Source organism: Equus quagga, chromosome 4 (genome assembly GCF_021613505.1).
Source record: "Equus quagga isolate Etosha38 chromosome 4, UCLA_HA_Equagga_1.0, whole genome shotgun sequence".
In the NCBI taxonomy this organism is placed as follows: domain Eukaryota; kingdom Metazoa; phylum Chordata; class Mammalia; order Perissodactyla; family Equidae; genus Equus; species Equus quagga.
Genome location: NC_060270.1, coordinates 25089756 through 25115343, shown reverse-complemented (window position 1 = coordinate 25115343; position 25588 = coordinate 25089756). Strand labels below are relative to the sequence as shown.

At 45.3% G+C, this 25588-nt stretch overlaps 1 protein-coding gene across 14 annotated transcripts in view; it reads right to left on the bottom strand.

Annotated features, from left to right (window-relative positions):
- The window catches only part of KALRN (kalirin RhoGEF kinase), a 637395-nt gene that overhangs the window by 30814 nt on the left and 580993 nt on the right, over window positions 1–25588 (bottom strand). For 6 of the 14 annotated variants that reach the window (XM_046658061.1, XM_046658062.1, XM_046658064.1 and 3 more), the window contains 8 exons: window positions 25055–25105; window positions 24127–24204; window positions 20471–20656; window positions 19925–20096; window positions 15942–16180; window positions 14453–14709; window positions 10831–10954; window positions 9645–9704 (listed from right to left, as the gene is read on the bottom strand). In XM_046658061.1, the coding sequence (XP_046514017.1) occupies window positions 9645–9704; window positions 10831–10954; window positions 14453–14709; window positions 15942–16180; window positions 19925–20096; window positions 20471–20656; window positions 24127–24204; window positions 25055–25105 (1167 nt within the window). Of the gene's footprint in view, window positions 1–295; window positions 552–599; window positions 803–9644; window positions 9705–10830; window positions 10955–12575; window positions 12725–13637; window positions 14167–14452; window positions 14710–15941; window positions 16181–19924; window positions 20097–20470; window positions 20657–24126; window positions 24205–25054; window positions 25106–25588 lie in introns of those variants that run through there. The other 8 variants (XM_046658070.1, XM_046658063.1, XM_046658067.1 and 5 more) reach the window with 8 other exon arrangements.

Genomic DNA, 25588 nt, shown 5'->3' with positions numbered 1-25588 from the left:
TCTAACGATCATTGATGTTGTGTGCAGGGACCTGAAGGGTTAATCATAAGCTGCACATATTTCCTGAAACCTAATGTTTTCCTTCCCTAGAAACAATTTGGGAGTCCATGTCGAGTGGTCAATGGGAAGGAGGAGAGAACTGGAATCCAAAATGGATGTGGTAGTGGAAGAAAGAAGACGCTGTTTATGTAAAATGCACATGTTCTCTCTGTGGGAGACCCAAATCCAAGAGGACAAGGCTGATATAGACATTGCAGGAAAGAGCTGCTTAGGAATCTGGTTTTATTCGAACAGCAGAGGGCGGCAGGCGGTAGCGCTTCCTCCTAGATGGGAAACAAGAACCACACAACGTGGCCCATCAGCAACTAGTTTCTTCCTCCTGGAGAGAATTTCAACTGTTTTCTTGATGTTTCTTCAAAACGGGAGGGCAGTGAGGTAACAGGAAAGAATTACAGGTACCATCAACCAGCAGTGAATCACAAGCTGAGCTTTGAAGAAATCTTGAGTCTATTTTTCTTGCCAGTCAAGGTCCCAGATTCTGACTCTACGTCCTGAGAGGGAGGGTAAAATCTTCGTCTGTCTAGAAAACTGACTGTGGAAGAAAAATGCCCCCAGACCATTTTTTCTAAATCCCTCATCACCAGTCTCAAAACCCAGTTCAAAATTATATATCAAGAACACTGGAGGAGCCAAAATGGTCAAAAAAATCAAACCAAATGTCCTAAGGAGCTGCCTTGAAAGAGCCAAAATTTCTATACTCTGCCTCTTCTTTCTATTCCCTTTGTGCTGGTTTCATGGGAATCTGTGTTCAGAGGAGGAAGGAAAGGAATTTTCGATGATGAGATTTGGCAATAAAACAAACAAAAATAAGAAAAACAATTCCTAAACATTTAGGTGGGATTTCTGATTTGACACTTCATGTTTGCAATCTGGCAAAACCAGACCGGATTTTCTAAATTTTTAAAAAATACTTTCTAAATATTTTGAAAATATTCCTACCTCTGCTCATTTCTAAATGGACATAATGCAAGTGGCAAATGCAACACAATCTGAAACAGCAGTAGAATTATCTTAGAACTAATTCCTTACTTCCCAAATATTTTATCATTTAGTTCTAAGTATTTTCTCTTCAACTATGATTTTTTTCCTCGACCCAATTTTAACAGAAATATGTAAAAATTTCCAAATGTATGAGATTTTTAAAAATTATCTTTTTGTTATTGATTTCTAACTTAACCTCATTGTGGTTGGTCTATATGATACTGGTCCTTAATTTTGATGAGACTTGCCTTATGAGTAGTACATGGCCAATTTTTGTAAAAAGTTTCATGTGTTCTTAAGAAGAACTCATAAGCACTAATTGTCGGGTACAAGTCTCTATGAATGTCCATGTGTTCAGCACATTAATTGTTGCATGGGGATTTCTAGTCCAAACTCCTCTCCCACCCACCGAGGTATTTTGGTTAGAGAACATTTAGTGTGTCCTCAAAAACAAAAAGGATGAAAACATGCCTTTTAATAGAATGAAAAAAAAATCTATCACCGGTCCCACAAAATAGTTGAGGGGAAAGGAACAAAAAGGTGGTTCCTTGCTGTGCTTGCATTGGTCTCACGGTGCTCTTAGTAGCTCAGGAGTCTTTGAGGAAGGGAGAGGGCTGAGGGGTGGGGACGGTGCAGTGCTGGTGCTATAACTTCCTTTTTATAAATCTCATTTGTAAACCTGGAAGCCAAGATCTTGGGATGAAGACTTTATGGATGAATGTTTTGAGGTCTCATCCCTTAGTGATTTGACCCTGATTGTACCCCTCTGCCCCAAATGTCTTCTACTGAGTCAAACAACCTCACAGAGTCTATGGGCCCAGAACAAGTTAAAATTTGGTCTGAGGACATGGGAGAGTGCAAGGTTGACTTGGGGGCTCCTTTGGAGTCCCCCAGTAGGAATGCCCATGCCTGATGCCCCTTCCCTGACCTCCCGTGCTGTACTCAGCTGCTTTCATTCCCGCTTCCCCCACGGACCCTCCTCAGCCTTTCACTGGCTCTCCTTCCACACCCTGTCTCACCCGTCATATATTTTTCACCTTCCACTAGGTTTATTTTAGCTCCAACAGGCCTGCCTCTCCCCACCATTCCTTAAACAGGTGCCGGTCATCTTCCTAAAGTACAGAACGAATCATGCTGACTCTGTTTAACAATCTTCTACCGCTCCTCACCGTCCACTGTATCAAGTCCACGCTTCCTAGCAAGCCCACCAAGGCCTTCATCGTCTGGCCCCCTCACCTGCCAGGCTTTATCTCCTACAACTCTTCCCACACACCTGAACCCCAGGTACCCAGACCATATACTCTTCTCAAAACGTGCCAGGCACTTTTAAGCCTCAGCACCTTTGCTCGTACTCTTTCCTCACCCTTTACTCTTCTCCAAGACTGTCTACTTCCTAGTATTCCATCCAACCCATACACTGCCATCGTGTGAAGCCAACAGTCATGCTCATAGGCTTCTCAAGGGGGCAGGTTGTGAATATACAACCTCGGGGAAGTTATTTAACCTCTCTGTGCTCCAGTTTTCTCATCTGTAAAATGGGAATAATGATAATAGTACCTATGTCATGATGCCGTCTGGAGGAACAGACTCTGCACAGAGCCAGGTACATAGGAAAGACTGATAAAAAGTCGCTACCATTATTATTAGCCCAGTGCCTGAGTGAGTGTTTAAATATCACCGAAAGAATAAATGAACAGCTCTATGCCTCTATTAGAGCAAGTTTTAAAGTTTGCTAGGTAACCTAGGCATTTAATCAAATCTGCCTCCCTCCACATGACTGTATGCTTCTTGAGCACAGGACCTGATCTTACATAATTTGTTGGCCCTTGATAGTACTCACTGAAATGCTTTGTGTTATTGAATTTGGCAAATTGAATTGACTAGGATATCAGACTGAGTGAGCCTGTAGGTGAGCCTTGACAGCATGGGGGTGGGGGGATGGGGGAGATGGGGGATCGGGGGGCGGGGAGGGAAGTGATGGACATCGCCCCTCCAACAGCCAGCTCTTAGAGCAACTTCTCCTGGGTCAATGGCACCTGGTAATCTTGTTAGTGTACAACAGAAATGAAATGAGCTAGGCCTCCAGACTAGGGTGAGGATGCTGCAAGACACACATGACTAGGATGTGTTGAGTGACTGTGTTGGCCTGAGAAACCAATTCAGACACTTCCAACCCACGCAACTGAACTTCCTATTTTGGTTTCTGTGGTTGGACTCCTGAGTCATTGGGAAAGGGTATGGGTGAGGCCAAGTAATTACCCCAACAGTCACGGGATTAAAAAAGTTGTTGAGGAAGAAATTCTCCTCCAACAAGTAAATGTGCAATAAGGGAAGACCTGAATTTGACCCTTCGTAACAAAGTACCTGAGCCTCAGTGAGCAGACTTCCTCCAGAACGCATGCCAAGTTTGGCCTCTCAAAGGACTGCAATCAAGACCTGCTTTTATTGGTTGTATGACTATGACCTCTCTGAACCTGTTTCCTCCAGGAGGGCAAGAAAACCCCACCTTCACTGGGTGGTTGGAAGGAACAGAAAGCATAACAGACATGAATATGCAGTGGAAGATCTTGTAATTCTCCCAGGAGAGAGAAATGCCACTCCAGCAAGCTAAGTGCCCTCCTCTTAGTGGCAGAATATAAATCAGTCTGCATGGAGAGGCAGAATAAAGCTAGGCAGGAAGAGTGAGTCTCCAAGCCAAACCATCAGATATATTACAAAGAAAACATTTTGTAAAAATAAAATGAGAGGAATATGATGCTTCACTTTCTTTTCTCCAAAGAGTTCTTTTCATAAAAAAATTCTTTTCATAAAACGCAGTAACAGGCGTCTGTGGAAACACACTGGTGACGCCAGATCAGTCACTTGACGAGGGGTGTAAAAGTTTCCTTCAATCTGTCTCACCAGGTTATTTCGAAGCTCTGAATCTGGGACAAGGAGCCAAAGCAGCTGAGGTGGGAGCAGCAGGCTAGCTCTTTGAAGACATGGGAGCTGGGGCTGGGGAGTGTGGGTTCCAGGAAGGAAAGAATGGCCAGCTCTGGCCACTCAAACCCAGCTCAGACGGGCCAGCTCAGTGGCGTAGTGGTTAAGTTCACACGCTCCGCTTCGGGGGCCTGGGGTTCTCAGGTTTGGATCCTGGGCGTGGACCTACATACACACTGCTTATCAAGCCATGCTGTGGCAGTGTCCCACATACCAAGTAGAAGAAGATTGGCATGGATGTTAGTTCAGGGACAATCTTCCTCACAAAAACAAAACAAAAATGCCTGTGAATACTTAATATTTTAAAAACAAACAAAAAACCCTTTCCCCAGAGCTGAAGTGGACATGCCAGTCAGGTCTCAGGAGGAAATGTACCTAGGCCATTCCCAGCACACCCCTGGAAAACCAAGTTTCAGGGGGCAGGGCACAGAATCTTCTACTTCCTCTTCTCTTGGGGTCTCATTTTTTCAGAATCAGAAGTTTGGGAGAGGGGCCGGCCCTGTGGTGTAGTGGTTCAGTTGAGTGCCCTCTGCTCTGGCAGCCCAGGTTCATGGGTTTGGATCCCAGGCATGGACCTACACCACTTGTCAGCCATGCTGTGGAGGCATCCCACATATTGAAATAGAGGAAGATGGGCACAGATGTTAGCTCAGGGTGAATGTTCCTCAGGAGAAAAAAAAAAAGTTTGGGAGAGCAAAGTCCTTTGATATCACACCTTAAATCTGCATGGTGCTTAGTGTTCCACATCACTTACACAAACACGTGCCCACTTGGAGCTGTGGGACCTCCGGCAGAGAAACCCGAGGCTCGGAATTAACTGGCCTAAGGCCTCAGAGCTCATGGTACCCAGACTGGAGACCAGTTTTTCTGACTCCTGTTCCAGAGTTCTTTCCATGTGACACCGCCGTTGTGAGATTTTTATTGAAGTCATACTTCAGCCATGGAGGGCTGGATGGGCAGAAATGATATTCCTCTTTGCTGAGCTGGAAAGCTGAATAACAAATTCACAAAGAAAAACTGGCCCTAGAAGGCAGGTTGTCTTGTCTGCCAGGATCTGTGTTTTCGATTAAAAACCACCTGGAGATGGGTTGCTCCAAGAGGGGAGCAGGATGGTGTAGCTGGGGGAATAATGGCCAGGGAAAACCGGAAACTGCCTTCAGGGCACCTTTTCATCTTTGAACAGAAAGTTACAACTTCTTTTCCCTCAGTTTCTGCTTCTAAAAGTCTTTGAAGGGTCTGGAGGAACGGTGGGTACAGATTCAGTTTGGGATGACGAAAAAGTTCTGGAAATGAATAGTGGTGACGGTGGCACATTATGAAGGTATTTAATGCCATTTAAAAATGGTTAAAACGGTAAACTTCATGTGTATTTATCACAATAAAAAAAATAAACGAAGAGGCTGGGGTTAACTAAAGGTTTCCAACTTCCCTTCAACTCTACGATTCCTACCCTAATTGGAAATTTCCTCCCAAATTAGTTTCACCTTGCCAAGTGCTTTCTCCCTCTCATCTCTTGGAACCATGTCCCATAAGATCTCAACCCTGTTCTTACTGCAGAAAGTAACGTGCCTTGCTAAATATCTCCTGGCTGGCATTATGACCGAGGGTAGTATCTGCACTTTGTGTTGTGGAAGAGGCTGGCCCCATGGTAAATGGCTGGGGCAGAGATGGAGTCTTTCTGGAATCACAACAACCTCTTACTCTGATAGATTGACCTTCTCTGCTAAAAGTGGTATCGGGCTTTTTAAAAATTTTTTTAATTAAAGATGCATTTAATTAATTAGGCTTGACTTAAAAGCTGGGCTGAGAATCTTTATTCCTGAAGACAAAGCCCAAGTCGGGAGGTTGGTTCAGCCTTCCTGCTCCAGTGTATGATGTAGGCAAGCGGCAGTGCTGGGTTTGGAGGGCAGGTGCAAAAAGCCAAGCATCGACTCGGCCCGCAGACAACTTCTTAGAGGTGGTACGGGTGTGGAAGCCTGCCCGGCCTGGGTCCTGAGAGAAATCCAGTATAGCTCAGAAAGTATCCAGACTTCTCAGAGATGAGCATTGGCTCAGCGGGCAGACGCTGACCTTTGAGCCCTGGCTCCAGCCTGGGGGTCAGCACAGACACTGGGGCAGGGCCAGGACTGAGAAGCTGACGGGGGGCTTGTGGTGCCCAGCCCACCATCATGCCTGAGCTCCTTGTCAATAAAAGGCAATCAGCAGTCTAAGCTGTACTGGAAAAAACAAATTAATGTGAACTTGCTTTCAAGAGAGCCTCGGGTTTGCTTTGTAGCCTGATTTGACTCTTCTTCCATGTAGAAACATTTTTCTCATATACAATATCCCCCTCTACTCCTACACACCCCCGCAGTGCAGTCGGTGCAGGGTAAAGAACTGAGCTCTGGACCGACCCTTGCCATTTTAGAACAGTTCTCTGAGGTGTGATCACGGATCAGCAGGAGAGAAGGGGTGCGAGGCCACGAGGGGATCGCACAGACCTAGAGCCAATCTTGCAGCGGCTGATGGTGTGGCTTGTGTGCTGGGAGTGAGGAGTGGGGGTTGCATTTGAGAATATTCACAAGCATGTCTCCACAGGGGGAGAAGGACGTAAAGCTTTGGGCAGAATTGCCTCCCTTAAAATAATTGGGTGTTCTTGGAAAGCTTTGTAAACCAGATTCCTAGGATTCAAGGTGTTTTATTTTCCTCTTAAATAGCTTTCAAAGATATGCTATATATCTCCCTAGACAGGACAGCGGGACTTAACGCCAGCCCTGACGGTAGCAAGCAGCTGATGTGTAAGTAAAGATTCCAGGAAGCTCCTTCGCAAAGGAACCCTTCAATCCACCAACTGAGAAAAAGGAAAGGATGCTTTGGTAGTGATATTCGTGTGCAGGTAGGAGCTAAGAGCCTGTCCACAGGTAGGACTGGAATCACTGTGCTGGCAGCAGGACAAGGGGAGGCAGTCAGGAGGGCAGGCCCTAGCATCCTGAGACCTAGCATGGAGCAGTGCACAGGTGTATGGCCTGGGATGGCAGCTGGGGTCCCAGGCACAGGGGCTCATAGCACAGGCCATGGGCACTGCAGTTTAGCTCTAGAGCACAGGGACACTCCCCCAGAGAGAGACCACCTATTACAGTAATCAGGTTCAGAAGACAAGAGTGAGGTTGGGGGCCAGGCTGGGCCTGCTAACGATGCCCAAAACTATCAACTTAGCAGCCAGAGGCCTTCAAGTGGTGGCCCGCCCACTTGTTTCTCAAGCAGGTCTGCAAGGCATAGCTCTTCTCACTGGTCACTTTCTTCTTCTGCAATAAACATTGCAATAAAGATCTACTTACCTATCCCAGGAGAAAATTCTCAATGTATGTTGACAGGTTGACTTTCTATATCTTGTTATTTGTGTCTGAAAATACTAAACTAGCAGTACCAAGATGCCCGCTTTCCCTCAGCACCTGCTTATGTGCTCAGAGTTAATTTCAACACAGCAACAGCTCAGCAGAGCTCTGTGATGCTTAAGAGGATCCATATGAAATACACAAGGACTGCATGCACACCTTCTACAGAAATCTTGGATGAACCAGATCTGCAGTTTCCAACCACATGCTCCCTCAGGAGCTCCAGGTAACTGAAATTTCTGCCTCAACTATGGTATTTGAAAACTTTTCAGGCCTGTATCAACACAGTTCTTGGCTTTCCTCTGCTCAGCACTACCATCCTAATGCCTCTCCTTAAGCACCCCAGAGCACCTCCCTAGGACCATCTCACTTAGCCTGTGCAAAGGGCTGCAAGTCTAGGATGAGTAAGAACCTCAGAAATGTGTTCACTTCACAAAGCAGAGCTAAGATGTGTGTGCACGCATGCACGTGTGCTTTTGCTTATCCAAATGTAGAATGCAGCATCTGATTACATCAGTTAACCTCTTCAGTGTGTGCTTCTCACCTGCTCCCACAGACCCCTGGGCCCACTTCTTCCTTGAAAGAGCAGAGTAGGAAAGTCACTCTTCTTCCCCAAGTCCACCAGAGCTGAAAAAGCTCCCAAATTGCCTTCTGGAATACAGATACCTGGCTTTTCCCCTCCTTCTGCCTGGCCTTCCTCTACTTGCAGATGACATCTCTGACATAAGTCAGCAACATTTAGGCCTGGAGATACAGGTGCCCCCAGGGATCTACAAGCTGACAGGTGTGCACTCTGCAGGAGCTGGTGCCTATCCTAGGCATGCAAGGAAAGCAGAGCCAGAAATTTCCCCTGGCTTCTTCATTCTGTAAGATACATTTAGGCTACAAACGCCATATCCACTTCCTCCCAGAGCATTGCATTGACCTACACCTGCCAGATTTAGCTCCGTGGCAATACCCACATCCACAGGCAACTGTTGGATCTTGGCAGAACTCCTACTTTCAACCTCTTGTCTCTGGCCCGATTCTACTCCACGGGTGTCTTCCACAGCTGACTTACTCCTAGTTGGCCGCATGGTCTTTGCTGGGTTTTGTGGTGGTTGTCATAATATGGTGGTAGATTTCTTTGAGATTAGGTCCAATTAGAATAATAAAAGTCCATCAAGTTAACTGAAAATCTTGGACTATAAAAAGGAAAAGGTTTTTTTTAAAAAAACAGACTCTGTGCTTAGAGGAAATTTCTAAACTCTTATCTGTTATTGGAGATGGGGGCACAGATTTGGAGAAAAACATTTCAACTTACTCTGAAAGACAAAACATCAGGGAAAGCCAGCTCCAAGTCTGCTCTAATTCTTCAGGGTTTATACATTTATGGCGGCTGTCACTTTATAGCAAGCCGTGTAAGAGTCCTGTTTCTACAACCCCAAACAGAGCCTAGCCCAGGAGGAGCTTGACGTTCTTGTCCATTTGATGCTCTTGTTGGTGGAGGTGTGTCCACTCCCAGAACCCTGTAACCTTAGAGTGTGAGAGAGGTCCCAGGGCAGTGTTCCCGTCTCCCCATCTCCAGAGAGGCCTCGGCTAGGGCTATGGGAGGGAGACCATTCCCAGAGCTTCTTTCCCCTCACGGAGGTCACAGCCACTGCCCAGGAGCCCTGGGGGCCAGGCAAAGATGGCCTCTGGAGTTGCTGCAACTGCTCATCATTTGCCACCAGCCAGCTGTACAGAGTGACCAGGTGCCAGGTCTCCACCAACCATACTCAAAACACGATTTTCCCGGACACTTGAGGGAGGAGCAGGTCCCAGGAGAAGATGACCCAGAGGAAGAGGAGAAAAGGAAAGAAAGAGGGAAAAGGGAGGAGGGAGAAACTAAAACTGAATGGGTTCTTGTCTTTTAGCTGGGAACCAACCACTCTTTATAATGCTGTTTTCCATGAAAAAAAATGTGTTCTAAGTTTCCAACGATGAAGTTGGATATTTTCTACAGAAAGCCAAACTCGCCAAAAAAAAGAAAATATCAAGCAAGCATTCAAGAGAAACAGAAGTTTGTATGTTTAAAAAGATATCTAGGTAGAGTTTTCCATCAAAATCGAGCTGAATTAAGCTTTTTTTAAGTTGGGATCGGACACCCCGAGATGCCCTGGCATAACAATTCATCCTTGACTTGCTGGCCGCTTTAGCAAGGTCACTGGTACAGAACACATGAAAAAAGACAATCATTGTAGGAAATAGGACAACAATAGCTGCTTCTACCTCCATGCTAGTATTAGGGTCAAGATCATCACACTCTGACTCCTCGGAACTGTTGGTCTCCTTGGTGGGCAGCATGAGGAAGGGGGAAGAAAGAGAACACAGTTAGAACACAGGCAGCGTTTGTCAGAGAGCGAGGAGAACTTCAGAGAAGCGGGGCAATGGGGACTCAGGCAGAGAGAAAACCAGGTGCTTCTCAGGTGGGGCGCGAACCACCGAGGGCGCAGCATGCTCTTTTCAGGGAGACGAGGCGGGCTCATGTCTGGCCACTCGTCCCACAGGAAACAGCAATGGAGGCAGCTGAAGGCAGCATGGGTGCTGTGGAATTTAACTGTGGTCTTCTGGGAGGTTGGACTGCCCAGATGAAGGTGAAGGAGAGAATATAATTTCTTTTCCCCAAGAAGGACGTTAGAATGGGTTTTGGTTGTTCTTATTTCGCTCAGGAAGGGAGAAAAGTGCCAGGTAGATAATCACACATTATAACCAAATTAAACAACAGCAGCTAATTCCCATGGTTCAGGGGCAGGGCTTTTCAGAGAGCCCAACTTAAAACACATCACGTTGTTTCAAGATGGCGGACAACACGGGTCTGCCCAAGCTTACAGTCGATGAGTTCACAGTGATAGATGCATTATTAGGAGGCAGTAATTTGGGCCTCATCTGTGTGCCTCCCTTCCCTGCCCATGCATAGGCCTGAAGGTGATATCGTCTGAATTCTGGGGAAAAGAAATGAAACTTTACCAAGGATGCAGTGGCCCTTACATTCCAAACCTCAGACTTCACAGCGTTTGGGGTTTGGAAAGCATCCGTAGTGTCTTTACCCTGCATGTATTTTTAAACCTGGGATACTGAATGGGCAGCTTTGAGAACTTTAGTATGAATCAAGCACCCTGCATTTCTAAGAGAATAACGCTGCAGATAATTTTTCTACAAAACATCTGCACAGGATAAAGAGAAAGGCATAAAAGAAAAAAAAAAGAGAGATACTTACTTATTTGAATCGAAGTTGCCAGGAGAAATAAAAGATAAAAAATAAATTGATCTTGCATGCAAAATCCTGCTAAACTACCTCCCCTGTGGTCCCCCACATTGGGAAAAAAAAATCCCCATCCACCCGAGTTGCCTCGTGAGAATGCTGCAGGGTGGGAGGAGATGAGAGGTGGACACAGCTCTGGAACACCTTACTCACTTTAACAGAGACTTTGTTGCCCAGAATATCCTTGGGTTTACGAGGCCCTGTGGCTTCATTTTTACCCGTGTTCTCCACTTCCGCCCGCTTTCTCATGCGTAGAGTATGCCATGAACATGACTTCCTGTTATACCAAAAAATGCACCAATCAAAATGGCAGGTCAGGGCAGAGTGAGGCGCTGGGTGGGCTTGCCACCCTTGGGTGAGTCAGCAGGTGAGATGCTCCAGTCAAGCCCCGGCTTCAGAGGCCCCAAACCTGCAGGCCAGCTCCTGTGGTGGCTGGCAGCTGATCTCACCTCCAACGGGAAGTAAGTGAGGATGACCCCTCCTGATGGATGTGCACAGTTGGCTGCAGCATTTGAGGAAAAGATGAGTACTGGCCTATTAAACTCTACCAAGGGAAGTTTTTATATCATACTGATAAAGCCTTATAGGACTGAGGAATTCTCTTCCTGAAGGGTAGGGTGGATGGGGAAGAATAGGGAGGGAAGTGGGGTGGGGGTAAAACAGGGAAGATAAGAGAAGTATATTCTAATATTCTATAGTGCATAAGCTATTAACACTTTCCCAGGACCAGATACAAAGACCCAGAAGGATGATTTTGAGGTTTCCAACTCATTATTTGTATTTGGGCTGTGGCCACTCGCAACACTGTAGTACAGATAGGATTTTCTGGGGCATTTGACTTAATAAACAGTGGAGCACCTACTCATTTATCTGGATATTTTAGGATGCAGCGTTTCTTGGTCTATGTGCTCCACATCACTCAGTGTTTGTGAATACCGGGCTCTGTCAACCACTAAGAGGTCCTAGAGTTTTCCTGTTGGGATAAGACCCCATATGTGCTCGCAGGGAGGCGAGGGCAGCAATGCCCCTTCACACCATCCTGACTTCTTTCTTCCCCTGAGGGGGCTGGGAGCTACTTCTTCACAGACCTGTGAAGAGAAGCTCAGAGCAGAGCTCTTGAGTTCCAGGGAAGTGTCAGGACTCAAAGATAAAGACGCCAGGGCAGTGACCCTGGGCAGGCATCATCGATTTCAGCTGTGGTCACAGAATCTGGATGAAGCTCTATCATTGTCTGGAATAAGTGACGTTGGTTTCCCTTCGGTGTCTCCTTGTCAAATTTAGGCAGTCAGGGTTCAATGAAAAGAGCCTTCATTAAGGGAGATGGGGAAGAGAGAGGCATATGAGATTTGGGAGGAAGGAAGATGTTCCAAAAGGTATAGCGTCTCCTCCACAAAAGTCCACGTGTCAGGAATTTTAGGATCCCCTGAGGAAGGTGTCCCCAAAATATGTCACTAACACAGATACTCAACAACCAACTTTATGAGTAGGAAAGAGTAATCGCAGGCATGTTTGCAAATTTTGGGGGCAAGGGAGCTCCTTCAAAAGGCAAGAATCTCTTGGCCAGACCTTCTCCTATAGCTGCTAAATAGGCAGGCTCTCTGGGATCCCCTGTATACTAGCTCCTCACTCCAACTGTTGTATCTGAGTGAGACCCGGTCAGGGAAATTAACCTTAGATAATATCACTCTGTTAAACTTCAGACTTTCATCTCATATTTTTACCCAAAACTCATGTCCCTAGCTCATTGTGAGAATGGCTTGAGTCAGGAGGTGTGTTCCCATGTTTATTACAACCCTCTGGGTCATTCAGTACGCTTGGTGAGAAACTGGAAATGTTACAAATAATGTTCAGAAGGAAGACTCAGAGTAGTACAAGCGGCAGGACAGGCTCAATCTCATATTCTTCTTCCCAGAAGAACTCGTCATCATGGTTTGGGGAGCTTCCATCTCTTGCCCATAAGCCCAGGGAGCGATGTGGAAACAGGGTTTCGTGATATTTATACTGTAGGCATCACAACCACCTCTGACCCCTGTGGTCATCGCAGGCCCTGGGGAGGGTGCAGCGAGTGTCCCTCACTGACAGATACTCACAACCACTTTTAGTCAGTTGCTCTGCTCCACTCCCACCAACCCTTGCGCAAGAGCAGCAGACAATGAACCAAAATGACCAATTTGTATTTGAAATCTCTTCTCTTTCACCCAGCCTGACACCCCTCCTCCCTTCCCTCCCATGGAAGGTGTGAAAAAGTGACCAAAAGACCCAAAGGTGAGGAGGAAGAAGTGCTGAGTGCCTGGATAATAAGATTACAAATCATACGTTAGCTCTGTAAGGCCGGTGATGAGTAAGAATGTCACTACTGTCAGGGTCTTTATTCCCAAGGCTTCTTAAAAGGTACCCAAACCAAGTGTCTTTAGAATAAAAAGAATTGGGCCTATTGCACCTTAGAGGCCACTACTGATTTCCGGGTGGGCCTGTGGTTACCTGGAAAGGCCAGGGTGAGGTCAGTAGCCTCTATCCCTTAATCTAGAGAAGGAGCCAAAGAAGCTGTTGGTGTCCCTGCTCAGATATCTTACGGGAGCTCCCTCCACCCCTGCCATGGATGACCGCACAGCATGGACAGCGTGGGGGATGCAAGCCAAACACAGCCTTCTACTCTAGTCATTCACTGACGTCAGGACCTCAAGGTCACCCCGTTGGACAGCATCCAATCTGCATCATTCCTCATCTTAGGGGTTAGAGAAAACCAGCAAGGGCTGTTTAGAAGGGAAAGCTAAGGTTGGAGCTTTAGCAACAAAGGCACTTTTTGTGTTGGAAAAAACTACCAATGCATTCAACCAATTCCTAAAATACAGACAGGAAAAAAAAAAAAAAAAAGAAGAATCGTTTGCACATTTAAAAGTCCCAGAATAGTGAAATGGGGGAAACAGGGTCAACTAGTTTTGAACCTCATTAAAACATGCTCATGGTGAAAATTTATTTTACATATTTAAAATAGTACATTTAAAATTATTAGTTACATTACAGGTACAATGATGGACATTGTGACTCTCCATTATATTGCACAACCTGACTTCATCCATATGGGTTTCTTTAAATAGTGCAAAATACTTTATACAGGAATGTGTTCGGAAGGGTCTTCGCAACCAAAATAAGGAAAAGAAATATCTTACAAATTACCATGAACATATATTAAAGTGACAGGGGAGGGGGAAAATTAAAAAAAAAAAAAGAAATTACAATCTGTACAGAGGAATTGCCATAGACAACCAAAAAGTTCCCTCTCTCCTGGGAGAAGCAGCGGGGCCTCTGACCTATACAGGTCTGGCATTTGTGCCAAGGTAATTTTTTGGTGTCAATCAAAAAAATATATATATATCAGTAACTTAATACAATATAAATAGAAGTCCAGTCCAGTGAATCCTGTGGTGGGTCAAATGGAGCAACGGAGGGCATGCCTTTTGTCATTTAGGGTCTCAGTAGGGTTCTTTTCTTAACAAGGGGGGAAAAAGAAGGGGAAAAAAATGAAGAGAAAATTATAAACGAAAAGGAGAGAAAAATCACTGCCACTACCATCAACAACAAAAAATCGGAACAATCCAGTCTGGATGCCCCATGCTGCGTGTGGTTCCAGCACTCAAACCTCGGTTCCGGTGGCACTCTCGAGAGTACGCAGCAGTAATTCCCTACCGTGTGTTTGCATTTTGTGTTCTTTGTTTGTTTTTGAATTTTTTTAATCCACATACTCCTCTCCCGGGGAAGCCAACGAGGCACTTACTTGATGCTCCCGTCACTATTTTCTGCTGCTGCCGTGGCTTTGGTGAGGGGTGCCAGGATGCTGCCCGGGACCCAGCCCTCGGCTGCGGGGGAATGGTCGCTGGCAGGCTGGTACACCAGGCACATGTTCTGCTGGTTGACGGCGAGGACCTGGACCACCTCACCTTGGCTCACACAGATTTCGTTCTCCTTCAGTGCATAGTAATCTTTGATCACGGCCATGGACGAGGTCCCATTGCAGCTTCCCAGGTCGCTCTGCTAGGAGACAAAGGCGAGAGGGACACAGACACAAGAAGGCTGGTCACATGGGCTTGCTCTGCATCCTACTGTGTGACGGAAAGCCAAACCTCCCCACTAGCAGGGTAAATAGGAGTAATGAAATTATATTCATAAATGTGCTCTGAAAATTTTTTTTATAGTAATGTTTCATACAATATTATAATCAAGAGTGAATAGGTATAAACACACCTTTTTCCTGGAAGTCCTTCCCTAGCATGCACCCTTCCTGCCAGTAGCTTCTGACTAATGGAAGGTAGAGCATGGCACTGGCACAGGGATCTGTATGCACCTGGGCAGAGTGAGGTCAGGGCAAAGGTCAGGTCAGGGGTCACAACCTCCCCATGGAAAAAAACACAGACCCTTTGATACATTTTTTTCTTCATTTCGAAAAAGCGTTAGTCTTACTCTACATTCAGACCCTCCTTGAGACAGGAGTAACAAAGAGATATTTGCCCAGTTCAAAGGCAAGGCCATGACCTACCCTGACCCAACTCCTATGGGGAACGGAACTCCTTTAGCCCCCACCCCCACCCCTGCCGTATTCATTAATCTGAGAGGTCCCGCCTCGGTGGCCTTTTCACATGACTCTACAGCAGGGAAGCTACTTCCGGAGGTGTAACTCCCAAGGGGGCCTGGCTGCCTCACAGAGCATGATGAGAATCAGAAATTCTTCAATAAATTTGACAAAATGCAATGTAACTTCAACTTATTCACAAGGGCAGGGGGTTTTTATACGGAAAATCATTTCCAGGTGATGTGATGAAATAGGTTGGTGCAGTTACTCTAATGCAGAATTGACTTAGACATTAACAGTTCATTAAAAATAGTCAATATCATCTAATAATTTGGGTAAAAAGAACAAAACTACACAATCAAACTATGCAGGGAGGTAAAAAACGTAGCTGTTCCTATTCACAGACCCATTGAGTTCTAGAGGAAACTGAGGCCTGATAAGATTAACTAATTCGCTGAGGTTCTAGAAAAGTGAGTTGTAGGATTTGGGATAGAAACCAGATTGAGCCAGAGGGAACTGGTCTACCTTACTCAATTTTCAGGGGAAGAAAGAAATAATTGAGACTAGTCTGTATTTAGTGGGATGTTCCTGCTAAAATCATCAGCATAAAAAGACGCTACTTCCTAAAGTGAGCCCTGAGGCTGTGCCCTCAGAGTGGCGAGGGTAGGAGTCATGGGAGTAATGGGCTGTCACTTACCTTGCTGGCCTCAAACTTGTCCCCAGGCTGGTGGTAGTCAAACCCTGGACTGCCATTGGAGGTAGATATCTTCAGGGGTGGCAGAGGCGGGTTATAACTGGAGCCCTTTGGGGGCTTCTCAGAGCCCATGGGGACAGAAGAGTAGGGCCTGGGGCTGGCTTGGGGGGCCCTTGCGGGCTGGGACCTCATCACGGCTGTGCTCCTTTCTTTCCGCTGATACTCGATGGGCGACTGTAGTGCTGCAGGATAAGAGCAGACAGTTCCTCTGAGCTTTGGGAATCCCACAAGGATTTGGAGGCTTATTCAGTGCAGGCTTTGTGCCAGGTACAATGGAGATACATGAGGAAGACACTACCCTTGTCTTCAAGGAACTTAGAATCTCCTGTGATAACGAAGAGACCTACCTAAATAATGAAAACACAAAAACAAAATGGTGCCATGCATGAGGTGCAAAGTGTTGTGCAAAAGGAAGAAGAGAACTCTGTAGTAAGTGTACATGCTGGTGCACGTATGGACAGGTGGTGGGGGGGTAATAAAGAGCTTCAGAAGAGTGCTGGCTGTCAGACCCTGACATGCAGACTCTGCAGGAAGGAAGCAAGTGTGAAGAGTGTCTGGGGAACAGGATGGAGTCAGATGACCTGGAGCACAGGGCCATGGGTCTCCATGGAAGAGGAGGAGACAAGACAGGTAAGAGAGGGTGGAGGTGCCATGGTGCGAAAGATCTAGAAAGCCAAGGTTACTGAGTCTGGATTTAGTTCTGAAGATCAGGAAACGTGACTGGGTTAAATCAACTTGAATGTTTTAAATTCAGATTCTATCACCAGAGCCACACTTGAAGACAACTGACCTTGTAGCAGTTGGGAGGAGGGATTGGAGAGGCTGATTCAGAGGCCAGGAGATAGTGACAAGCAAGAGGCCCAACCACAGTAGAGCCTGTGGGCATGTGGGAGGGATCTAGTGTGGCAAGGGTTCCGGAGGGAGACTAGACTCTGACCCAATCCAGATGTGAAGAAAGGCAGGCATCGAGGGGTACTCAGGTTTAGAGACTGGGAGAATGGTAGTCAAGGAGACAGAGGAAAAGCTGATTTGAAGGGAAAGATGTGAGCTTTGAGTCTAAGACAACAAAGTTCCAAGGTCTGAGTATGAAAGAGGTACAGCCAGGCAAAAGCTGCACAGGTCAAATTCTGTAATAAGGACTTCAAGGGCTGGCCTGATTGTGTTGTTTCCATCGGTATTCACTGTAAGAAATATTTAAGTGGGTTAACAGCTGGGGCCCAGAGAACTTTCAATTATAAGGCTATTTCTATAATGACAGGTATACACTTAAATAGGACTCAACATAGGGTCACACTCCCTTTCTATCTGACGTCTCAGGAGGGAGAGATGGGCTCAGAGATGCCTACACATATCTCTGTAAGTAAGAGCCTGGCCCTGGACCCTTGTCACAACCTTGTCTCTTGAGTGTGCCAAAGTATAGAACGCGCTCCTGTCAGAGCTCAGCCTTTCTCCCTGGAGAGTGTTCCATAGGCATTAAATATTTAGGTATTGATAATCTAGTTCAGTAATAGCTCCATAATTCACTATAATTAGGAGAACGGTCTCTTGGAACCATATAAAAGTCTGAATCATTGACTATGCCCAAAGAAATGCAGTTCTAAGTCTTAAGTAGATAGCAGAGTTGTGAAGCAGGCCTTGTCAAGCTGACTTTATGAACCAATACCCATCACACGGAATTGGGGTATTACCTGATTATATGCAATAACTGTGCTAAAGCATTTGAAAATAGTATATATTCTTAAATAGGCTACATAGGGGGCCTAAGTTCTTCCGCCAGCCTCAATCTGCATAACTTGGGTCTTCAGATCAAGGAAGCCGTGCATCTTCTGACAGAGTTTGTTTCCAGCTGACGGATACAGTGTCTTATGGCTGATTCTGCTTCTTTCTTTGCTTTGTTTGCTAGGGAGCTCATAGATAAATGTGTGCCTTACCACTAGCATCTATGCTGCAGTTCTGTGGTTAAGAGCCTAATTTCAAATTACATAGTTACATGTTCAAGTCCTTGTTCTATCACCTACTGTTTTTGTGATCTTAGACAAGTTTCTTAACCTCTCTGACCCTCTTTTTCCTCACCTGAAAATACAGGATGATAGTACTTTTCCATGTTGATGTGAGGATTAAATGGGAACTACATTCATGTGAAATGCTTAGCATTGTGCCTGGCATAGAGAAAGGACTCAACATATGGGAGCCATTATTGATACTTCAATTATTTCTGGTCTCAATTTATTGTTGTACCTTATTTTTCTTTTGTCCTGAATTGATGAACTTAAAAACCCCATTCCAGCCCAGACTATCAGAAATTCCCAACTAATAAAATGCAACTTAATCAGTGCATTTTATATATGCACATATTTTTCCATAAAATTATTTTCTCAACACAAGAGTTAATGCAAAGTTGTACGCTCAGAAACTGTAAACCATATACAACTTTCATTACTACCCCTCAGGGCTGGGCTGGTGTTTAATCTTAGACTTTTTAGAATGAGAAAAAACCCTGGAGATCACTCAGTCTAGTTTCTTTTACCAAACTGTTCTAGAGTTGGGGGGCCAGGGGGTATGATCCAAAAATACTCTGTAAGCGTGAAATTGCTTTGAAGCCTCATGTTTTATCTTAAAAAGCCATGGCATCCTGCTATATAATTTATTTTTATTTGTAAAATAAAATTTTTATTTTTATTTGTTTTATTTGTAAACACAACGTGTTCATTCCCTTACCATGGAGTAAAACTGATACTGTAGGGAGGTGTGCCGAGTCTTTCTGCTTCCGGTACTGCTGGCACAATATGGCACATGCCAGCGTGGGCAGAGATTGCTTCTCCTTTTCACAAAATGAGCCAAGTGAGGCCCAGAGAAACATCATGACTTGCCCAATGTCCTCAACTAGCATGTCACCTTTAACCTTTCCCCACAGCATTCAGTCCACGCTAGACATCCAACAAGTGCCCTATTTCCATCATTTGAAAGACAGTCCAGTTCTGGCAAGAAGAAGTGATACCCCAGAGGGTGGGCCCATGAGTGTGAGTGTGAGTGTGTGTGTGTGCGCACGCGTACACACAGATATATGTGCTACTGAGCCTCCAGGTTTATTTTGTTATCAGTCACATTTTGTGTTCAACTTCAAGCTCCATTTCTGCTCAGAAAGTCTTCTGAGCTCATCAATTCAGTGGGTCAAGACTAGTTTAAAACTGTAAACCTCCTTTTATACGACAAACTCAACGTGAAGAAAATCCCAGCAGGGAAAAAGAAAAGAAGTGTAAACACAGTAGCGAGTGCACTTCATTTCATTTCACACACCTGTCAGGGGACTCCTGCAGGGTCTACAGAGAGTGAAACTCTCTGCATAGTCATCATTTCATTCTGGGAAGTTTTCAGGTATTCCTGAAATTTAGAGTTAGCAATCACCTCTCATTTGAAAGGGGCAAGGTTGGCTAGCAAGATGACTTACCCAGGCTCTCACACCATTGGGAGCAGTGGGGGATTTGAGCTGATCTGCCAAATTCCCAGTTATCTCTAGACAACACTAAAGAATCTGTGAGGTTACCAGTCATTCGGCACCAAATGGGAAAACATTTGTCATTGGCAGCTGGCCCCTAAGACAAAGAGGCTGTGCCCATTTCAGACTTTTGCCCCAATATTACCAGCTGGTAGCAGTGGCCACAAGGCATATATCCTACATCAAAGCTATAAGAGAATATCTCTTCTTTTGAAAAGATGGGGCTTCTTTATAATGCCCCATCTGTTCCACTTGCATATTCAGATTCAGAAAAATTCTAAACAAAGTGTTTCTGAAAACTACAAAGCTGGGATGCATATAAAATGTGATCTGGGTTCATAACTCATCATCATGAGCCCAGATCCAAGGAAGCTCAGAGATGTGGGGTCCCCTGAAAACGGCTCTGCTAGAAGCCAGGCCCAGCACACACCATTTAAGAAGTCTCGCTGTGTTTCCAAGACTTGATTGATGTCCTGCACCCAGGCCTGCTGGATGTCAGCGTTGGCGGCTTGCAGAATGACCCTCTCCGAAGTCTCCCTGTTCATGAGTGCAAACTTGCAGGGGTCATTGTCCACGTTCTCCTCCAGGACCAAGTAATTCATCTGGAAGAAACCAAGTTGATCCTTTCCATATTTAAAGGGTTTTTAAAAAAAATCAACAACATAATACGGTTCCTCAAAGTTTTTATTTCAGGAGATGTTTCCAAAATTTTGCCCTGGATCTAATAGCTCAAGACTTCGGTTTCTGTCTTTGAGAGAATGACACGCTCCTGGAGAAAGTGCAGGATCATACAGAGACTGGCATTTAGGCCCATCACTTTTTCTCACAGATATTCAACCTTCATGCCCAAAAGTTATTAGTATGAAAGACCCCCAATGTTCTAGATCCTCTCTCATTCCAGTGCCTCTGTCTTAGGGAAGCAGCTCCCTCAAATTTGACTCTTCCCTTCCCCGCTCATCCCTACTGGGATTCTCACCTTGATGCTCCTTTTGAACATGTAGCCTGGGGTGAGTGAGCCCTTCCTGAGCAGCTCACTGAAGATGACAATTTGTTCAAAGAGGAACACGCGCCTCTCCTTGGTCCGGGACTGCATGCCCGCATCCAGCTCAATCACATAGAACGTGTCCTGCTGCAGCAGCTTCCCCTGGGCCGTGAGGGTGCCCTGATGGAAAGAAGGATTGGGGTGAGGCAAGGGAAAAACGGGGAGACGGCCACAGCCCTCTGAGTCCACAGGACCTCTCCCTTTGGCGACCTGACACCAAAAGCCTCAGGGCTCTAGTAAGAGACTGAATTAGGACTCACCTATTCATCTAGAGCAGACAGAAGGGTCCTCCAGGGAAAGGGAAAGAAAGCTATACAACTACTAAGAAGCAGCTCCAAGAAAATACCAGAAGGAAGGAAGGTCAAATTATTAGCTAAAAAGATACTCAAGAATTAGCCTGGCCTTTCTTATTTTTTATCAAAAAGAGAACAGAAAGCAGGTGACAGTTGGATCTAGAAGTGGCCTTTCTGTCCTTAGAACTCTGAGAAATGTGCTTGCCTGGCTCCCTTGCAGCATGGGCCATGGACCTGGAACCAACCTGTGGCCAAGGGAAGTGATACAGGCGAGACCACAAACATTCTGATGAGGTGGGTCTCTCTCTTCTCCTACTATTATTTCAGGATGAGGATATTCTGAAGTCTTAGTCTCCTGCTACAGATCAACAGGTAAAGCTGGGGTACTATAGACAGGTGCCCATATTTTATAAGCTGGTAGATATTCTTCTGGGTCCTGTGATCCTTCTTAAAATGCCTCCAGCCTAGGAGGTGGAGCCTATTTGGTTCGCCAGTTTCTAACCAGATTTTCAGAGACATCTTCACATCTTCAAAGGGAATATGGCCCAACCGAGCAAGTCTTCACAGATGCTATCGCAGAGCCTTGCTTTTTCCACTCTTCTGCAAGAAGACGACAACTGATATCTGAGACAGCAGCCAGAGGGCCTCCTCTGAACCATACTCTCTCAGGTGACAAATTTTGCCCTTTAGTGAAAATGTGGGTCATTCTCTGCACATGATGCCTTATTCCAAACATTACCCAGCACATGAGTCATTCTTCTTTTGTGTTCCTGAGAAATGCCTGCCCTCTGCTTGGATCATGGGCCCTTATTGTCAAGGTCAGCAGCCAAACAGGCTTATCACTACCTGGGTCCAAAGTTAATATTAAGCCAGTGACTGGCTAGCCAGGAGAGCTCCAACAGCTCTGTTGATATTACATAAGAGCTTGACCCATGAGTTATAGCCCTGCTGACGCTGAAGGGAAAGCTAGAGGATTTAAAGGGAGGGAAGCAAAGGGAGGGGGCTAACTGCTCCCTGGCCCAAAGCCATGGACTTCGGAAGGTATGGAGGTACGTTCACAGTCCTTCACAATTAGCTGAAGGAACACACAGCAGATTCTCTGGGGCTTGATGGAAAAAAAAGAGATGGTAGTGTTGATTTAAAAGAGAAAATAGGGGCCAGCCCGGTGGCACAGTGGTTAAGTTTGTGCACTTTGCTTTGGTGGCTGGGGTTCATGGGTTTGGATTCTGGTGCGGACCTATACACGATTCCTCAAGCTGTGCTCTGGCGGCGTTCCACATACAAAATAGAGGAAGATTGGCACAGATGTTAGCTCAGCGATAATCTTCCTCAAAGGAAAAGAGAAAGATTGGCAGCAGATGTTAGCTCAGGGCCAATCTTTCTCACCATCCCCCTGCCCCTCAAAAAATAGAAAATAATTTCACACTCCCGTGTGTGGCCTTCTGTAGACACACACACATGTGCACAACACAGTTTCTGTGAAGTCTAACTTGAGCCAGACAGCACATCAGATGCTGTTCCTTCTATCAGTGGTTAGCTCCTTCAGAGACCAAGAGAAAGTCAAGCCACACTCCCGCTCAGAAAACATGGGGACATCAAGGTTTAAGAGTAAAAAGAATTACTTGGCTTGTTCAGGATAGCCTCAGACCTGGCATAACTCCAAGGGAAAAAGTATACAACTTCATCTAGGATGACTAAAGAAACGTAAGAACTCAAGTGTATTTCTGCTGCATAATCCTACTTACTGTAATGCCTCAGGTCTACACGGAGAACCAGGAACCTACAAACAATGAACCACAAAGAAGATCCTCCACATAGTTCCTGGTTACGAGATAGCAAATGAAATCAGACAGGGACACCAGGAGGGGTTGCAAGGGCAAGGAGGACAAAAGTATTTGGCTCAAGAACATCATGAATCCAACTCATTAATCCAAACTTGAATACAGCATCTTTTAAATTTACATATACCAGTCTGCCCTATGTGTATTCTATTATATCTATTCTAGTTTAGCCAGAAAAAAAAAAAAAAGCTATTACTTTCTTAATTACCTCAGCTTCCAGGAATCCCTTTTCTCCAAAAAGGAATAATGAAATCCTAGGATGCAGGATTACCAGGAAACAGCATTAGAAGATCCACCTTTCTCTAAGGGGTTCAACAACAACTAAGTACCAGTCAATAATTTGTCAGTTCCAATTTTATCATATTATTATTCAAAACAGATTATGTTTAGTTAATATATGAGGTTTGGAATATTAACTAATAACAGCCACTTATTAAGTTTAAATTAGGAAAGTCAATTTGCTCTTCAAAGGTTCATCATTATCCCCTCCAATTCATCTATTGAAGTCTTAATCCCCAGTACCTCAGAGTGTGACCTTATTGTGAGATAGTGTCTTTACAAAGGGAACCAAGTTAAAGTGAGGTCATCACGGTGAGCCCTAATTGAATACAACTGGTGTCCTTATAAAAAGGGGATATTTGGAGACAGAGATATGTACAGAGCAAAAATAGATGTGAAGACACAGGACGAATGTCATGTGAACATGAAGACGGTCATCTACAAGTCAAGAAGAGAAGCCTGAACAGATCCTTTCCTCATAGCCCTCTGAAGGAACCATCTTTGCCTATCCCTTGATTTTGGACTTCTAGCTTCTAGAAATGTGAGATGATAGTTGTTTAAGTCACCCAGCACTGGTGGGACTTTATTATGGCAGCCCTTGCAAACTGGTACATTCAGTGAAACCAAACTCCTAGGGACATCTAGCTGTTTCTCCTAAGATTTGATTCTCTTCCTCAAAGAACAGAAATGTGCACTGTGTTGTTTTAGAGCTTTAAACATTCATTTAACTAAAAAGCCAGCCACTATATAGACTTGTTTATTAGAACCACCCTCTCAAAAAAAAAAAAAGGTATTCCGTTTTCCCTCTGGTTCTACTTCTTTCACATAGTCCTACTCTCTTGCACATTCCCAGCATTTCTCAAGCAAGAAAGAAAAGGGATGAGGTCATAGCCAGGTCCCTAGTGATAAAGAATTTTGGGTCTTTCCAACCACCTTGGGATTCTGACTCTAGCCTAGTTGACTTCCCTGTGACTTTCTGTGACTGCCGTATCACTGGATGTCCTAAATAGATGCACCTTCTAGGCCTGTGAACCAGGGGCGCCCAGGCACAAAGGTGTAGATTGTGAATGAAGGACGCAGAGGAGGTGGGCACCGGCCTTCAAAGGGAAGCTGCCTCACAGCCTGGGTTCCTGCTTCCCAGAGGAGAGAGGGCTTACAAGCTTTCTTAAGAGCTCACCTCAAAGCCCTGCAGGCGTCCCAGATTCATCATGTCATTGCAGCGTTTTGGAACAAGGCACATTAACTCCACTGCTTTCTGCGGGAAAGAACAATAGCAGCTCAGGAGGGGGAAGAGCACTCAGGCGGGAAGCTCACGGCAATTCTGTGCTGGAAGACAGGGACCTCCTGGCAGCTCCTCAATTCTAGGAAAGAACAATGGTCCCTCCTGCCCACTCTCAGGAGTGTGGGATCTCCTGTTCTAGGTTGGGGGGTGTTGGCCATCAGGGGCTCCATGTGAATCAGTGACCACATGTGGGGAGAATGCTCCCAAGCACGCCCTTTACCTACCTTCCCACTTCTGTTTATCAATTTTTCTTCTCTTTGTTGCTTCCTGGCTGCCCAAGCAACAGCTTAGCATGACTTGTGAAACACTAGAGGTTTAAATCTAAAATAACCTGCCAGAATAGTTGTAACCTCTCTGGCTTAAAATAATCGCCATGGTGATGTTGTCTCAAAGGACTTCACTTAGGGAGTAATCCTCAGGGTGAGGGAGGGAGTGACAAAGTTATACTTTACATGTTAGACTCCAAGAGTGCCTGGATTCATGGATAAAATTGTACATAGAAACACCCAATCTCTGAAGGATGTGAGAGGGCTCATATACCTCCCTTTCCTGACACATGGCACTGGGAGCCACAAGGAGAACACCAGCAGGGCTAAGCTCTGGTCTGGCCCAGGACAGAATTCTCGAGTTCTAGAAAAACACTCAATGTGTTGATTAATACTGGCCATTCTTCATGCTGCCAAGCAGCTGTTTGCAAGGGGCTCTGACTGTCTGAGAGGAGTCAGCCTGGACCCTTGGTCGTCCAGTGACAACCTTTCCCCTTTAGAGATAGACATCCAATATCGTCCCTAAGAAGAGTCAGCATTACACGCAGAAAACTCACCTCAATATCTGAACACTCCAAACCAGCCTTCTCGCTGTATCTCAGGAAGTCCTAGCAAGTGGAGGAAGCAGGGAAGGGTGAAATAGTTGGGAAAACAGAGCCCTATAAAAAAACTTAGCATCATAAAACCATGATAACACCCAGAAGACTTTCCTTCCCAGGAGAGAGGGCAGTGGTGTCTAGTAGCTGAGATATGAAGTTATGAGTCACGTTGGACATGATGACATAGAGAAAACCCCAGAATAATCAAAGATTCAAAGCTATGGGAAAAGGGAGGGAGGGAGGGACGAAGGGGACAGAGAAAGTATGTGAGCAGGGAAGAGAGGGGGGTTATGACAAGAAAGGAACGGAGAAAGGAAGATAAATCTGTCTCCCATTTACCTCATGCCCCGCAAGGCAAATCAAATTACACCACTTTCAAAAGTAAAATGTGATCAGATTTTAGGTATTACTCATCTAAGATTTCTAGGGCCTTGTCTTTCCTTTTCTTTCTCCTTGTATTTCACTCTGACTTTTGCTCTTATTATTTTTTAT